This window comes from Carassius carassius, chromosome 47 (assembly GCF_963082965.1).
Source record: "Carassius carassius chromosome 47, fCarCar2.1, whole genome shotgun sequence".
In the NCBI taxonomy this organism is placed as follows: domain Eukaryota; kingdom Metazoa; phylum Chordata; class Actinopteri; order Cypriniformes; family Cyprinidae; genus Carassius; species Carassius carassius.
In genome coordinates, this window is record NC_081801.1 from 4,497,476 (window position 1) to 4,512,955 (window position 15,480).

Below are 15,480 nucleotides of genomic sequence, written 5' to 3' on the forward strand. Positions count from 1 at the left end.
TCTCAGAATTTTCTATGGACATTTTTGCTTAATATTGATGATAAAAACAAGTTTTTTTTGTTACCTGAAGCACGTATGTCGCATTCACAGTTCACAGTCGTCACAATGATAAATGAAGGTAGATAGCTCTCAAACCTCATCATGCATGAGAAACCCCCAGCACTGCACATTTTTTAATGTCTCCCTGTATCTGACAAACCCACTTCAGGTCTATCCATATATATAGGTCTGAATAAACTTTTGACAGAATTGACAGAATCTGAAAGCATGTGATTTATATTTGTTTGAGAAATGTGAAATTTGAACTGCAATCATCTTTGTGATCGACCATGATTGACTAATCAGAATAAAGTATTCCAGAGCGCCACATAATAATGTTATATCATGTTGCATATATAGCCTACAGTAAATAGCGAATTCAGATTGATCGCCTGAGTATTTTGCAGACTGAACATTCAGTCTTTGTACACATAAACTGGCCAGTACAGGTGCATCTTATTTATCATGTGATATGTTTTAGACAGATAATTTAAAAGAACAAGAGGGAATGAAAATGAGAGAAACAAATATGAGGGAAAATATGAAAAGAGTGACAATGGGTCATTATTTAAATGTTTTATTGGATAAATAAACTGATATAGGATAAACACTTATAATAAACTTAATCTCTGTAAGTTTACATTGATTGTTTATAAGTATACAAAAACACAAAACTCTAAATTTGCAGATATCTAACATCAAGTCTTTGAAACACAACTTTACACTAAAGACCGAAAGAGTGAACACCAAGCCAAAAGAAGAAAATAAATGAATAAATAAATACAATAAAATGACCAATTCCACTAATAAGTATTATTTAAAAAGTAAAACATTGTGTAGTTACTTGTAGTTAATCTTTGTCAGTTTATGGAGAAACGGGGCAAGAGAGTTTTCCAGCCCGGCGCAGAAAAAGAACAGGCTGAACAAAACCAGCCAGTGTATAACAAACCAAACCAGGGGCCCAGTATGATACATGATAGTGCGTTTTCAAAATTATAAATACTCCTGAGATAATAATCAGCACATAAGTGATAACCATGTTTTCAGTAATTATTAAAATGAGCTGAAATGCTCTTTTCTTTGTGTGGTTTTCCTCCTCTCTCTCTCTCCCTCTCTCTCCTAGTCCTGACTGCTTCAGAGCTCTGAGAACAGCCAAAAGACAAAACAACTGGATGGAGAGGATGAGAATGAACTGTGATAAGAAGAACCATGTATGTACATTAATATTAGATGACATTAATGTGAACATGCAGACCAAACAGGAGACAAAAATAATTATCCAGGCCGCGGTGCAGCAGATCACTCTGTATCTGAGAGGTTTGTACTTCAGAAAGGTTACAGGATGAACCACAGCCAGGTAACGCTCAACACACATCAGACACTGAAACAGAGGACGACCAGTGATGATAAAACCTTGGAAAAGAAGTGCTAATGGTGCAAGAAACAAAATCCAGTTTACCAGGATAAAAAACAAACAGTCTAGACAGGCACCAATCTCACAAACAGAAAGATTGAAGTTGAAGAACTCTGATGCAACTCCACCCGTTCCTTTGACAATAAGCCATATGATATAGGAGTGTGTAGGAAGACCAAACAAGACATTGATGCTGAACACACACATTTCTAGATATCCAAAAATGTAAGGAGTTGTGATGTTGGAAGCTCCTGGTATGGTGGTGTTCATTTCCTCCTCGTCTGTTTGAGCACAGTAGCTCACAATATGATTCACAAAATGAATAAATAATATCGCTGTAGGAATAGAGAATTGTAAACATTTGGAATTATTCAGACTTTTCAGTCCACCCTAAGAATTCTACATAATTATCGATTTAAATATAAGTAATCAGATCACATCAATATTAGGCTACTGAATGCAGGTAAATTTCATAATGATCATTTGATATTCTGCAGTAAGCCTACATTATAACCTAATGGTGTCGAGTAAATTGTTAATTCACAGATGACAAAAAAATAGATCATCTCTGGTTTCCTTAAGTGATTCATTTAACATGCCAAAGACCCCTTTAATATAAATAACGACTGCAGCACTATTGTCAAGCATTGTTTGGCAGGAATATAGGACTTTATTACCTGAAAAAAGAATATCCAGTCTTTAGGGATGTATAAAACTCAGTGCTGTGGTTTGTAGACTGACTTCACAGCTGTCACAATATGTCTTTATCTGCTATGTTACGTAAAACACCAGATATGCAAATATTAAAATGGAAGAAAAAAGTTTTCAAAAACCTAATAAACAAAGTATTATCTGATACTTTTCTTTTCTTATCTTCTGTGTGAATAATTGGATACATTTTTTTTGTAACTGAGCTTGTACTAAAGCAATAGCTCTCACAATTGTGATGTTGTTCCGAATAAATATAACTTGGATATTTAGAAAGAATGGGAGAGAAACTGATGCTGATGAAGTGATTTATTGGATAAGCAAACAAATAACAACCATTTATAATAACTATACAACATAAACACACTCAGAATAAAATTCTAATAAATAGGACAGTGAAAGATTTCAACATGCACAAATGCATTAGCTGTCTTTCCCCACCTGTCTGATAAATATTACACACAAAACTGTGAATGGCTGCCCAAAATCACCAGCTGAAATCGTATAGTTTGGCTGCTATTCATCTTTTAGAAGAGTGCACTTTTTTTACTAGTCCTCCGATAAATTAAATTTTGTTTAAAAGGTACAAAGTTTATAAAATCAGCATATAAGCAATATAGATGTAAGAGGCAATTCAGAAAGAAAGAAAATATAAACAATTTTTCCATTCATTAATCAAATTCATCAAAAAGTAAAACTAGAGATACTCAAAAGGTTTTATTGAGTACAGAGGCGAGAGAGTTTTCCAGCCCGGTGCAGATAAAGAACAGGCTGAACAAAACCAGCTAGTATAAAACAAAGATTTGAAGGAATCCAAACTATCGAATTAGGCTGATCTATAACAATGGTAAAGATTCCAGTGATAGTGCTTGGCACATATGTGATAGTCATGGTCACAGTAGTTATTAAGATGAGATAAAATGCTCTTGTCTTCATGTGTGTTTTCTCATCTCTCTCTCTCCCTCTCTCTCCTGGTCCTGACTGCTTCAGAGCTCTGAGAACAGCCACAAGACAAAACAACTGAATGGGGAGATGCAGTACAAACTGCACTGAGAAGAAATACGCTTGCATAGTCAGGGTAGAAAATAAGAATATGATAAGGCAGATCAAACAGGATCCAAGAGTGATTATCCAGGCCACAGTGCAGCCGATCACTCTGTATCTGAGAGGTTTGTACTTCAGAAAGGTTACAGGATGCACCACTGCCAGGTAACGCTCAACACACATCAGACACTGAAACAGAGGACGACCAGTGATGGTGAGTCCTTGTAAAAACATTGCTAATGGAAAGAGACTTGAAATATAGCTTGCCAATATAAAGATCAAGAAATCCATAGAAATACAAATCTCACAAAAAGAATTATTGAAGTTGAGATACTCTGATGCAATTCCACCTGTCCCTTTGACAATAAGCCATATAATATAGGAGTGTGTAGGAAGATTAAACAAGACACTGATGCTGAACAAAGGAATTTGAGCACTGTCCAGTGGCGAGGTGGAAGGAGTTGTGGTGTTGGTGGAAGCTCCTGGTGTGGTGGAGTTCATTTCCTCCTCGCTTGTCTGAGCTAAGAAGCTCACAAAACATAAATAATATTGCTAATGGATAAAAGAATTATAAATTCACCAGGTTATTCAGACTGCAATTCAACATAATGATATCAAAAAGTAGACTGAATATGCAATGAAATTCTTTTCGCAGCATTTGTTATTAGAGGAACAAAAAAAGAGTTTAGCCTACCTTGTCAACATGAAACCAAGATGAGATTAAATATTTACTGAGGCATACGTAAAATCGTTATTTGCTCGGCTGATCCCTCAGATCACAATTTGTTATCTGAATAACTTGACTGGAGCCTCTGATTACAAAACCCTCTTCCAAACCAGAAGTAAAATGCAGCTTACCCTTGTGGAGTACAAAGCTATTTGTCTGAATCCATATGACGTTTGCACTTCTGATGCGTACTGTTATGGCAGACACCAGCTGTGTTCAACATTTGCTTAACAAACATAGCTAATCTTCGCATAATGTTTAGAGTTGTTTATAGGCCGTTCCTGGACAACATTCAATAGTACACAAGAAAATATAAATATATTGATGCAAGTCATGTCTCATTTTGATCTTTAATGGTGTTAAATGTTAGTTTGTTTTATACTAATACATATTCACAATTCATAGCACATAATGCATATTAATCCCATAATTCGCAAAAAGCTAATGGATTTGTAAATGTAAGTTACAATGTATCATTTACTAAAGTCTCATTATTACTAAATTGTTGTATAAAAGCAATTGCACTTTCAACTCAGTTGTGATTCATTGCAGACAAAAGACAACAGCACTCTTGATATAGCAGTTTGATATTATATGATAAATAATAGAATAATACATATCCACTTTTATAAAACAATCTTTAATGTCTGAAAGTACAGGCTTCTATTACAATCAGTCATTGAACACCTGTAATGCAAAATATTAGATCAAAATGACACTAGATAATTAATGGAATGATTTATTTTATAAACAAACAAACTAATATCAACCACAAGAAGTAAAAAGTAGATGCCCAGGTTTTGATTGATCAGCCAAAAAACAATATAATGTTTAAAAATGCACCATGTTAATAATGCAATGGCTTTTGAGGAAGTACCATAGTGGCTGTATTTGCATGTTAGTGACATTAACTATTTATGGAGGGAAAAAAGTAGGAAAATGTTCTACTCTGGTGCAGATAAAGAACAGGCTGAAAAAAAACAGCCAATACATGACAAATCAAACCAGGGAACCAAAATGCTGAAATATATTATTTTCTCCAAACTGTAAATATTCCTGAGATTGTAATTGGCACATGCACAATTATCATGTTCATGGTGGTTACAAGAATGATGTGAAATGTCTTCTCTTCCATGATGTTTTCCTCCACTCAACACAGATCAGACACTGAAACAGAGGACGACCAGCAAAGTTGTATCCACAAATGGGTTTTTATATCAGTATTGCATTTGTTAACACTAGGGTATGTTTAGGGTTGAGTTTGGTGTAGGCCAAGGAATATTCCTTACACATAAGAGCATTAACTTTTTGCGACAGTCCCCAAATATTTTAATTCTGAACCTCTTTTTATCATAATAACTCTTAAGGGTAATGAATCTGAATTACAAAATACTGATAGCATAATAACTCCATCCATATACCTCCATAACAGAAAAGCTTATCCCAAAACAATTTTTTTCCTTTTTCATCTTTCTTAAAATAACTTCATTGACATGCAAAATAAAATTTTCAATCATAGTTTTAGATTTCAATTATCCCTGTTCAATCAGAGACAAAACAAGCTCAGTCTCAATAGCACTCTCAGAATTTTCTATGGACATTTTTGCTTAATATTGATGATAAAAACAAGTTTTGTTTGTTACCTGAAGCACGTATGTCGCATTCACAGTTCACAGTCGTCACAATGATAAATGAAGGTAGTGGTTCTCAAACCTCATCATGCATGAGAAACCCCCAGCACTGCACATTTTTTAATGTCTCCCTGTATCTGACAAACCCACTTCAGGTCTATCCATATATATAGGTCTGAATAAACTTTTGACAGAATTGACAGAATCTGAAAGCATGTGATTTATATTTGTTTGAGAAATGTGAAATTTGAACTGCAATCATCTTTGTGATCGACCATGATTGACTAATCAGAATAAAGTATTCCAGAGCGCCACATAATAATGTTATATCATGTTGCATATATAGCCTACAGTAAATAGCGAATTCAGATTGATCGCCTGAGTATTTTGCAGACTGAACATTCAGTCTTTGTACACATAAACTGGCCAGTACAGGTGCATCTTATTTATCATGTGATATGCAACATTTTAGACAGATAATTTAAAAGAACAAGAGGGAATGAAAATGAGAGAAAAAAATATGAGGGAAAATATGAAAAGAGTGACAATGGGTCATTATTTAAGTGTTTTATTGGATAAATAAACTGATATAGGATAAACACTTATAATAAACTTAATCTCTGTAAGTTTACATTGATTGTTTATAAGTATACAAAAACACAAAACTCTAAATTTGCAGATATCTAACATCAAGTCTTTGAAACACAACTTTACACTAAAGACCGAAAGAGTGAACACCAAGCCAAAAGAAGAAAATAAATGAATAAATAAATACAATAAAATGACCAATTCCACTAATAAGTATTATTTTAAAAGTAAAACATTGTGTAGTTACTTGTAGTTAATCTTTGTCAGTTTATGGAGAAACGGGGCAAGAGAGTTTTCCAGCCCGGCGCAGAAAAAGAACAGGCTGAACAAAACCAGCCAGTGTATAACAAACCAAACCAGGGGCCCAGTATGATACATGATAGTGCGTTTTCAAAATTATAAATACTCCTGAGATAATAATCAGCACATAAGTGATAACCATGTTTTCAGTAATTATTAAAATGAGCTGAAATGCTCTTTTCTTTGTGTGGTTTTCCTCCTCTCTCTCTCTCCCTCTCTCTCCTAGTCCTGACTGCTTCAGAGCTCTGAGAACAGCCACAAGACAAAACAACTGGATGGAGAGGATGAGAATGAACTGTGATAAGAAGAACCATGTATGTGCATTAATATTAGATGACATTAATGTGAACATGCAGACCAAACAGGAGACAAAAATAATTATCCAGGCCGCGGTGCAGCAGATCACTCTGTATCTGAGAGGTTTGTACTTCAGAAAGGTTACAGGATGAACCACTGCCAGGTAACGCTCAACACACATCAGACACTGAAACAGAGGACGACCAGTGATGATAAAACCTTGGAAAAGAAGTGCTAATGGTGCAAGAAACAAAATCCAGTTTACCAGGATAAAAAACAAACAGTCTAGACAGGCACCAATCTCACAAACAGAAAGATTGAAGTTGAAGAACTCTGATGCAACTCCACCCGTTCCTTTGACAATAAGCCATATGATATAGGAGTGTGTAGGAAGACCAAACAAGACATTGATGCTGTACACACACATTTCTAGATATCCAAAAATGTAAGGAGTTGTGATGTTGGAAGCTCCTGGTATGGTGGTGTTCATTTCCTCCTCGTCTGTTTGAGTACAGTAGCTCACAATAAATTAATAAATAATATCGCTGTAGGAATAGAGAATTGTTCATTGTTCAAAACATTTGGAATTATTCAGACTTTTCAGTCGACCCTAAGAATTCTACAGAATTATCAATTCAAATATAAGTAATCAGATCACATCAATATTAGGCAGTGTTGGGGAGTAACTAGTTACATGTAACGGCGTTACGTAATTTAATTACAAAATTATTGTAACTGTAATTAGTTACAGTTACTACGAAAAAATGAGTAATTAAATTACAGTTACTTATGAAATTTTTAACGATTACAAAGGGGATTACATTTGAATATTTACACACATCCACATACAGATTTAACTGATTTCTTTCCCAAATTGCACTGACTATTCTGAGACATACCGCCCTAATAATTTCCGGGATGCGGAAATACAGTCATTCATAAAAACGGAATGCCTAACGCGGACAGAATATGCCACATTTTGGATGACTAAATCAAAAGTAGGTCAGTAGCCTACACTTGAATCAAAACATGACATCGACTAGTGTCTGTGAATATTAAGCCCCAAAAATGCAATATATGACTTGCACATTCTGCCTGTCTGTGGAAATCAGGCGCGGACTGGACATCGGGAGAACCGGGACAATTCCCGGTGGCCTGGCAGCCGATTTTGCCCCACTATTTAATATCATTATTGTATAATTGCCTGCCGAATGTACTACTAAAGCGATCATTTGCGAATCCGCCATTTGATAATTAAATCTCTAATAAGTCATGAAGTGTTAGTCATGACTCGCGCGCTCTCCGCGCCTCCTCCAAACGGTTTGGATCAGAGTCAATGCGAGAGAGAGAGAGAGAGAGAATAAAGTGGACTGTGGAAGCGCACAGCTGGAGCAGAGAAGCAGAACTACACTGTTCAGGGTTTCAGGTCAGTTTCATCTGTAAAGATGATTTTTTGTCTTTGTTTTTTTATTTATTTAATCAAGCAGCAGCACGTTGCTCATCAGTCATCACTCAAAATAGGCTACTATATAAAGGACATCATTATTATCTGTAGTAATGTTACAGTAGTAATTTAGCTGAAAAACAATCAGATTTTTTTTATAGGTTTAGGGGGAGCTACGGACAGACAACAACACAACCCTTACGAAAATTAACATTTTAATATTTAACTATAAATCCAGAGAAAATGGTTACTATTGTTTAACTGTGGTAACCAAAAATGTAAAATTATTTTACAAATGTATTTATTTAAAAATAAATACAAATCCATTTGCAAAAAAAACAAAAACAAAAAAAGGTTATTTTACTTTTATATAGGCTAATAAAAGCATGTTTAACTTTTGTAAGGGAAAAACATGACTCGTGTACAGTATTAGGATTTATCTATAAAGATATTGTAGTATTGTAGAGTATTGTATTGTAAAGTATAGTTTTGTTCAATCTTGAGTATTAAAGTCATGAGAGAGATGGATAACAGGGCAAAAGAAAGAGACTGTGGAAGTGAAGGTGCAGTTCAGGAGAGAACTTTTAATTATTTTGCATGTCCCCAAATTAAAGATTAAAACCTTTTTTATGTCAGGTCCATACAAAAAAATAGTTTTGTCCATGAATTTGTTTGTATGAGTTAGAATTTTCCAGTCTGAATTTTTTTCCCAGTCCGCCCCTCCTGTAAATGAATGGCAAAGACATGGTTTCATTTACTACACATAGGCCTACTGAAGCTCGCAGTGTTTTCAACCTCTGCTGCCTCAATATAGGAGTACACGAGCACATAAACACAATTTCTAGAACTGCTCTGTGTCACTTCATGTGCATTTTACTTATTTTGAGAAAACTATCATCATATACAGAGACAGCAGTTTAAAAAAACACCAATGTTTCAGGAGTTTATTACACAGAATATGTCACATGCTTATTAGATAACTGTATTTAAGTTGATGTATATGCTTTTATTTATTATTCTTTAATTTTCACAAATTTAGAAAAGTAATCAAAAAGTACTCAAAAGTAATTAGTTACATTACTTTAATAAAGTAATTGAAAAAGTTACACTACTATTACATTTTAAACAGGGTAACTTGTAATCTGTAACCTATTACATTTCCAAAGTAACCTTCCCAACACTGATATTAGGCTACTGAATGCAGGTAAATTTCATAATGATCATTTGATATTCTGCAGTAAGCCTACATTATAACCTAATGGTGTCGAGTAAATTGTTAATTCACAGATTACAAAAAAATAGATCATCTCTGGTTTCCTTAAGTGATTCATTTAACATGCCAAAGACCCCTTTAATATAAATAACGACTGCAGCACTATTGTCAAGCATTGTTTGGCAGGAATATAGGACTTTATTACCTGAAAAAAGAATATCCAGTCTTTAGGGATGTATAAAACTCAGTGCTGTGGTTTGTAGACTGACTTCACAGCTGTCACAATATGTCTTTATCTGCTATGTTACGTAAAACACCAGATATGCAAATATTAAAATGGAAGAAAAAAGTTTTCAAAAACCTAATAAACAAAGTATTATCTGATACTTTTCTTTTCTTATCTTCTGTGTGAATAATTGGATACATTTTTTTTGTAACTGAGCTTGTACTAAAGCAATAGCTCTCACAATTGTGATGTTGTTCCGAATAAATATAACTTGGATATTTAGAAAGAATGGGAGAGAAACTGATGCTGATGAAGTGATTTATTGGATAAGCAAACAAATAACAACCATTTATAATAACTATACAACATAAACACACTCAGAATAAAATTCTAATAAATAGGACAGTGAAAGATTTCAACATGCACAAATGCATTAGCTGTCTTTCCCCACCTGTCTGATAAATATTACACACAAAACTGTGAATGGCTGCCCAAAATCACCAGCTGAAATCGTATAGTTTGGCTGCTATTCATCTTTTAGAAGAGTGCACTTTTTTTACTAGTCCTCCGATAAATTAAATGTAGTTTAAAAGGTACAAAGTTTATAAAATCAGCATATAAGCAATATAGATGTAAGAGGCAATTCAGAAAGAAAGAAAATATAAACAATTTTTCCATTCATTAATCAAATTCATCAAAAAGTAAAACTAGAGATACTCAAGGTTTTATTGAGTACAGAGGCGAGAGAGTTTTCCAGCCCGGTGCAGATAAAGAACAGGCTGAACAAAACCAGCTAGTATAAAACAAATCATTGAAGGAACCCAAATTATCGAATTAAGCTGGTCTGACACAATGGTAAAGAGTCCAGTGACAGTGTTTGGCACATATGTGATAGTCATGGTCACAGTAGTTATTAAGATGAGATAAAATGCTCTTGTCTTCATGTGTGTTTCCTGCTCTCTCTCTCTCCCTCTCTCTCCTGGTCCTGACTGCTTCAGAGCTCTGAGAACAGCCACAAGACAAAACAACTGGATGGGGAGATAGAGTAGAAACTGCACTGAGTAGAAGCACGCATTCATAGCAATGGTAGAAAAAAAGAACATGATAAGGCAGATCAAACAGGATCCAAGAGTGATTATCCAGGTCACAGAGCAGCAGATCACTCTGTATCTGAGAGGTTTGTACTTCAGAAAGGTTACAGGATGAACCACAGCCAGGTAACGCTCAACACACATCAGACACTGAAATAGAGGACGACCAGTGATGGTGAGTCCTTGTAAAATAACGACTATTGTTGTAAGACATGAAAACACAGTTGACAGCATAAAGAACAACGAATTCAAAGAGTTTCCAATCTCACAAACAGAGAGATTGAGGATGAAGAACTCTGATGCAATTCCATTTCCTGTTACGATGAGCCAGATCACATAGGAGTGTGTAAGAAGACCAAACAGGAAATTAAAGGTGAACACGCACATTTCCAGATAGACTATTAGCTCGATGGAAGGAGTTGTGGAGTTAGCGTATGAGTCAGGTGTGGATGAGTTCATTTCGCCTCGCTTGCCCGGGCCACAAAAGCTCGCAAATACAGGAACCGTGATCTGTAGGAATAGAGGGAATTTAGGTTTCAATGTAAATTATTGATTCTTTTTAATCTCCCATACAGTTTCTACATTCTTCAACAAGTTCAGTTGCTGCCTAAAATTTTTAAGTATGATCAAATTGGCTGTTCAAGTGATAAATTATATTAAACTGGTTTGAAAAATCAAGTTGAATCCCATGTGAAAAAATGAAGTTGAAATTACATTTATTTGATGAGTTAAAGTAATGTAACAACATATGTTGCCATGACATTAAATTATATGCATTTAGCAGATGCTACTTACAGTGCATTCAGGCTATCAATTTTTACCTTTCATGTGTTCCCGGGGAATCGAACCCCCAACCTTGCGCTTGTGCTCTACCAATTGAGCTACAGGAATACTACATACTGCTGATGTCATTTTATATGTGCCTTTAACCCTTTAATATGAATAATAACCACACTGTGACATACCATTCAGCATAAAAAAATAAGAAAATGAATGCAATTTGAAAGAGAGGCTCGTCACCTGAAGTGTGAATGTCCAGTTGCTCTGGATAAATCTGTGATGTTTTGGACTGACTTCACAGCTGCCACAAGAAAGTATTATGACTTCTACATGCAATGGAGCACACATGCAAATATTCATTGAAAAATAGAGATTCAAAAAGACAGTCTGTGGAATTTTTTTTTATAATTGATAGCTCATGGAGTACAATGATTTCAGCTTGTGGGATACAATGCTTTTTTAAGGACTAGTTATGAAAATAAAAATATGTTGTAGGACTGTTGTTTATTGATTTGTGCTGTAATGTATCTAACATTTTCAGCCAATTTATGGCCTTAATGCATAAGCCTGCCTTTTTCACAACTGGGTCGCCATATTTGAAAAAAAGAAATCACATCAAAAAGTTCACATCAAGTAGTGTGCATGTGTGGAACAACATGCTATTATTATAGATTATGTTGTGTTGTTGTTTTTTAGACTGACTTCACAGCTGTCATTAGGATATATTTGCACGACTCCATGTCACATAACTCAACTGAGATGCAAATATTTCTAATGATTTACAGATAGCTGTCTGAGTAAACATTTGAAACATTTGCATGGAAAATGTTCTATTTACATGGTACAAACATCATGTTAATTAGAATTGGTTGAAATATATTTTGAATAAATAAAATATGTATATGCATGTAAAACGTACATGTAAAACACATGCTCACAATTATTATTTGTTACACTTAATTCAATAAATATTGACTTGAAATATAAATAAAAGCTCCATTTAGAGATTCATCTTGAGTGTTTTGATGCAGGCAAACAGGTTCAAAAAATACATTTTTTTTAATTATAATTATTATAAAAATGTAAATTAATATACCGTGGTTAATCAAATCAAATGTATGCTGATGTGAAAGAAAACTTGAATTAAAAAAATGGAACCTAGTGACACTGTTAGAGATAAATGATAAATGCTTTTATTTTTGAAGCGAATCATTGACAATACATAAACTGAAATGGTGTGTGGCAGATTTTTCTCATTTCAGGGAAGTTTTTATAGACACAAATACAACATCTTCAGTATATTTACACTATTGTTGCATGCAGGAAAATGATATCTGATCTTAATGAGACCATATGAGTAAAACCATCATTAAGCAAAAAAGTAGATGTAGATGGTAACATGCTGACAAAACCTAAATGTTTTAAAGTAGTGAGAGGCGTTATGTAGGTTTGAAGAAAGGCAGTTTCCCAACTCGCCAGATATAAAGAAGAGCAGGTACAAAACCCCCCAGCACAAAACAATACATGCTAACCAAGCTCACTTCTTCAACCTGTTTTTGGAACAGGATATTGAGGAATCTTGAGATTATAAAAGGAACAACTATGATTAGCATAGTCACAGTCAATATTACAATGATCTTAATTGCTCTTCTCTTCATGGGGTTTTCCTCCTCTCTCTCTCTCCCTCTCTCTCCTGGTCCTGTCTGCTTCAGAGCTCTGAGAACAGCCACAAGACAAAACAACTGGATGGAGAGGAAGAGGATGAACTGCAGAAATGAAACCCAAATATAATATGTTGGTAATGTTAAATTAAACAGCCAAATAAAGCAGGATCCAAGACCGATTAACCAGACCACAGTGCAGCAAATGAGTCTATATCTGAGAGGTTTGTACTTCAGAAAGGTTACAGGATGAACCACTGCCAGGTAACACTCAACACAGATCATACACTGAAACAGAGGACGGGTAGTGATGATTTTACCTGTTAAAAACCTCAGTACAAGTAAGAGCACTGATTCTTGCAGACTTTGACTAACTGAATGTATCAAATAAAGCAAAGCATACACTAAAAGAATGATCTCACAAACAGAGAGATTGAGGATGAAGAACTCTGATGCAATTCCATTTCCTGTTTTTGTAAGGATGAGCCAGATCACACAGAGGTGAATTAGAAAACCAGACAGAAGGCTGAAGCTCATCACACAAATGTTAATAGAATAAAAAAGCATTAGAGCGCTGTCAGTTGCTGTGATGTTTGTTGATGGGAACACCGCACATGTGGGATCCTCAGAAGAGCAGTTCATGGCTGTACTTGTCCCTAAATACAGTCTTTCAATTAGTATCGGTCTAGAAATTTTCATTTATATTCATGTTTGTATTTTACACACGCACACATAAAGAAAGAGTGTGGTCTCTCTCTTTTTGTGTGGTCTGTTCAATACCAAAGTTATGCCAACAATAATCTGATATGACAAAACCTTTACTACTCATAGCTTGTACAAATACCAGTATCTATAAGCTTTGTAATATGACTGAAGACATATTGATAAGTCATTTGTTTAACAAATTATTTCATTTTAAGATCAAAAACAACTTTATTATAAAGTTTTTTACCTTGATAAGTCAATTTACAGCCGTCCTCCAGAAATCAAGTTATGCAGAATGTAACTTGGAACTGTTGCAACACAGTCTCACTCTCTACTCGTCAAATGTCTGACGCATGGTCAAGGGATCTGGCGTCACTTTTTTGACATACCTGGTATACCTTTGGCGTTATTTTTCAACGTGCAGGTTAGTCCGATACATAGATATGAGTCCGATAGACTTCTATAGAACTCAACAGCGTTTAAATTTGACGTCTTGGGTCAGCACACTGCAACTCGTTGTCTGCCTTGTATGGGTCGAGACTAATTAAATACAAATAAAGTCTATAGGACTAACCTGCACGTTGAAAACCTGCGTCAAAAAAGTGACGCCAGATCCCTTGACCATGCGTCAGACATTTGACGAGTAGGGAGTGAGACTGTGTTGCTTGGAAAGTTTTAACTTCTTAGATATGACTAAATGAAAATATTACTGAGAAAACATAAACTGGTAGGCTTAATATTCATGTGGGAAGCAGAGTATTGTGCATTACTAGCTCTGTTATACACAGAAATCCATTCTTATCTCATATATACTCAATATATTGTCATTCAGCCCTTGCATGCAAATGTACAGAAACTAGACTAAAAAGTCAGGTGATATTTTATCTGTTCCTCAAAATATAGAATCTCTAGCCTTGCAAATGCAAATTAGTAAAGAGGTATTTATTGATTTAAAATCAAGCCATGTGGACTTCTTCCTTTTAAAGAGTCAGATTTTGTTGTTTCTACCTATAGCAAATATATATTAGGACTCGTAACAGGAAATAAAGTTGCCGATAAAAAAAAAAAAAAAAGATAAGTAAAATGAACAAATAAGTAGTAAGTAAATATTGACACAAAAATACTTCTTTATCATTCTTTCTGCCTATCAATACAGAGCAATTTATAACTCAACACTTTAATACAAACTGCTGCTCATAATACTAGGTTGACCCCACTGATATAATAGGAGAAGGTGTGCAGAAAGTAATTGGGAATTTTGCGGCAAAGAAAAGTGATTTATCATGAATATAAGCATTATACACGGTTTTGTTTTTATTGTAGTGCAAGATGATCTTTATGATCTTCCTCTGAAGTTTCTTCCATCTTTGAATTATATTTCACACAGTTGGGGTGACTTTTCTTTTCAGATTTTTTTTTAAAATCAGCAGCAGATCACTCTACAGTATATCTGAGAAGTTTGTACTTCAGAAGGGTTACAGGATGAACCACTGCCAGGTAACACTCAACACAGATCATACACTGAAACAGAGGACGACCAGTGATGGAGAATCCTATTGCAAATGACAAAGTTGAATAAACAGAAGTGATCATCTCAGAAACACAAACTTGA

General features: G+C 34.7%; 4 protein-coding genes across 4 annotated transcripts; all 4 read right to left on the bottom strand.

Moving 5' to 3' along the window:
- Positions 1-904: 904 nt before the first annotated feature.
- On the bottom strand, positions 905-1,723 carry LOC132130281 (C-C chemokine receptor type 8-like). Its single transcript, XM_059541974.1, has one exon. The coding sequence runs from the start codon at positions 1,721-1,723 to the stop codon at positions 905-907; it is 819 nt and encodes a 272-aa protein (XP_059397957.1).
- A 1,155-nt stretch (positions 1,724-2,878) lies between these two features.
- On the bottom strand, positions 2,879-3,706 carry LOC132130283 (G-protein coupled receptor 35-like). The gene has a single exon (XM_059541975.1). The coding sequence runs from the start codon at positions 3,704-3,706 to the stop codon at positions 2,879-2,881; it is 828 nt and encodes a 275-aa protein (XP_059397958.1).
- A 2,713-nt stretch (positions 3,707-6,419) lies between these two features.
- Positions 6,420-7,238, bottom strand: LOC132130284 (C-C chemokine receptor type 8-like). The gene has a single exon (XM_059541976.1). The coding sequence runs from the start codon at positions 7,236-7,238 to the stop codon at positions 6,420-6,422; it is 819 nt and encodes a 272-aa protein (XP_059397959.1).
- A 3,118-nt stretch (positions 7,239-10,356) lies between these two features.
- LOC132130285 (hydroxycarboxylic acid receptor 2-like) lies at positions 10,357-11,181 on the bottom strand. Its single transcript, XM_059541977.1, has one exon. The coding sequence runs from the start codon at positions 11,179-11,181 to the stop codon at positions 10,357-10,359; it is 825 nt and encodes a 274-aa protein (XP_059397960.1).
- Between the last annotated feature and the right edge of the window lie 4,299 nt (positions 11,182-15,480).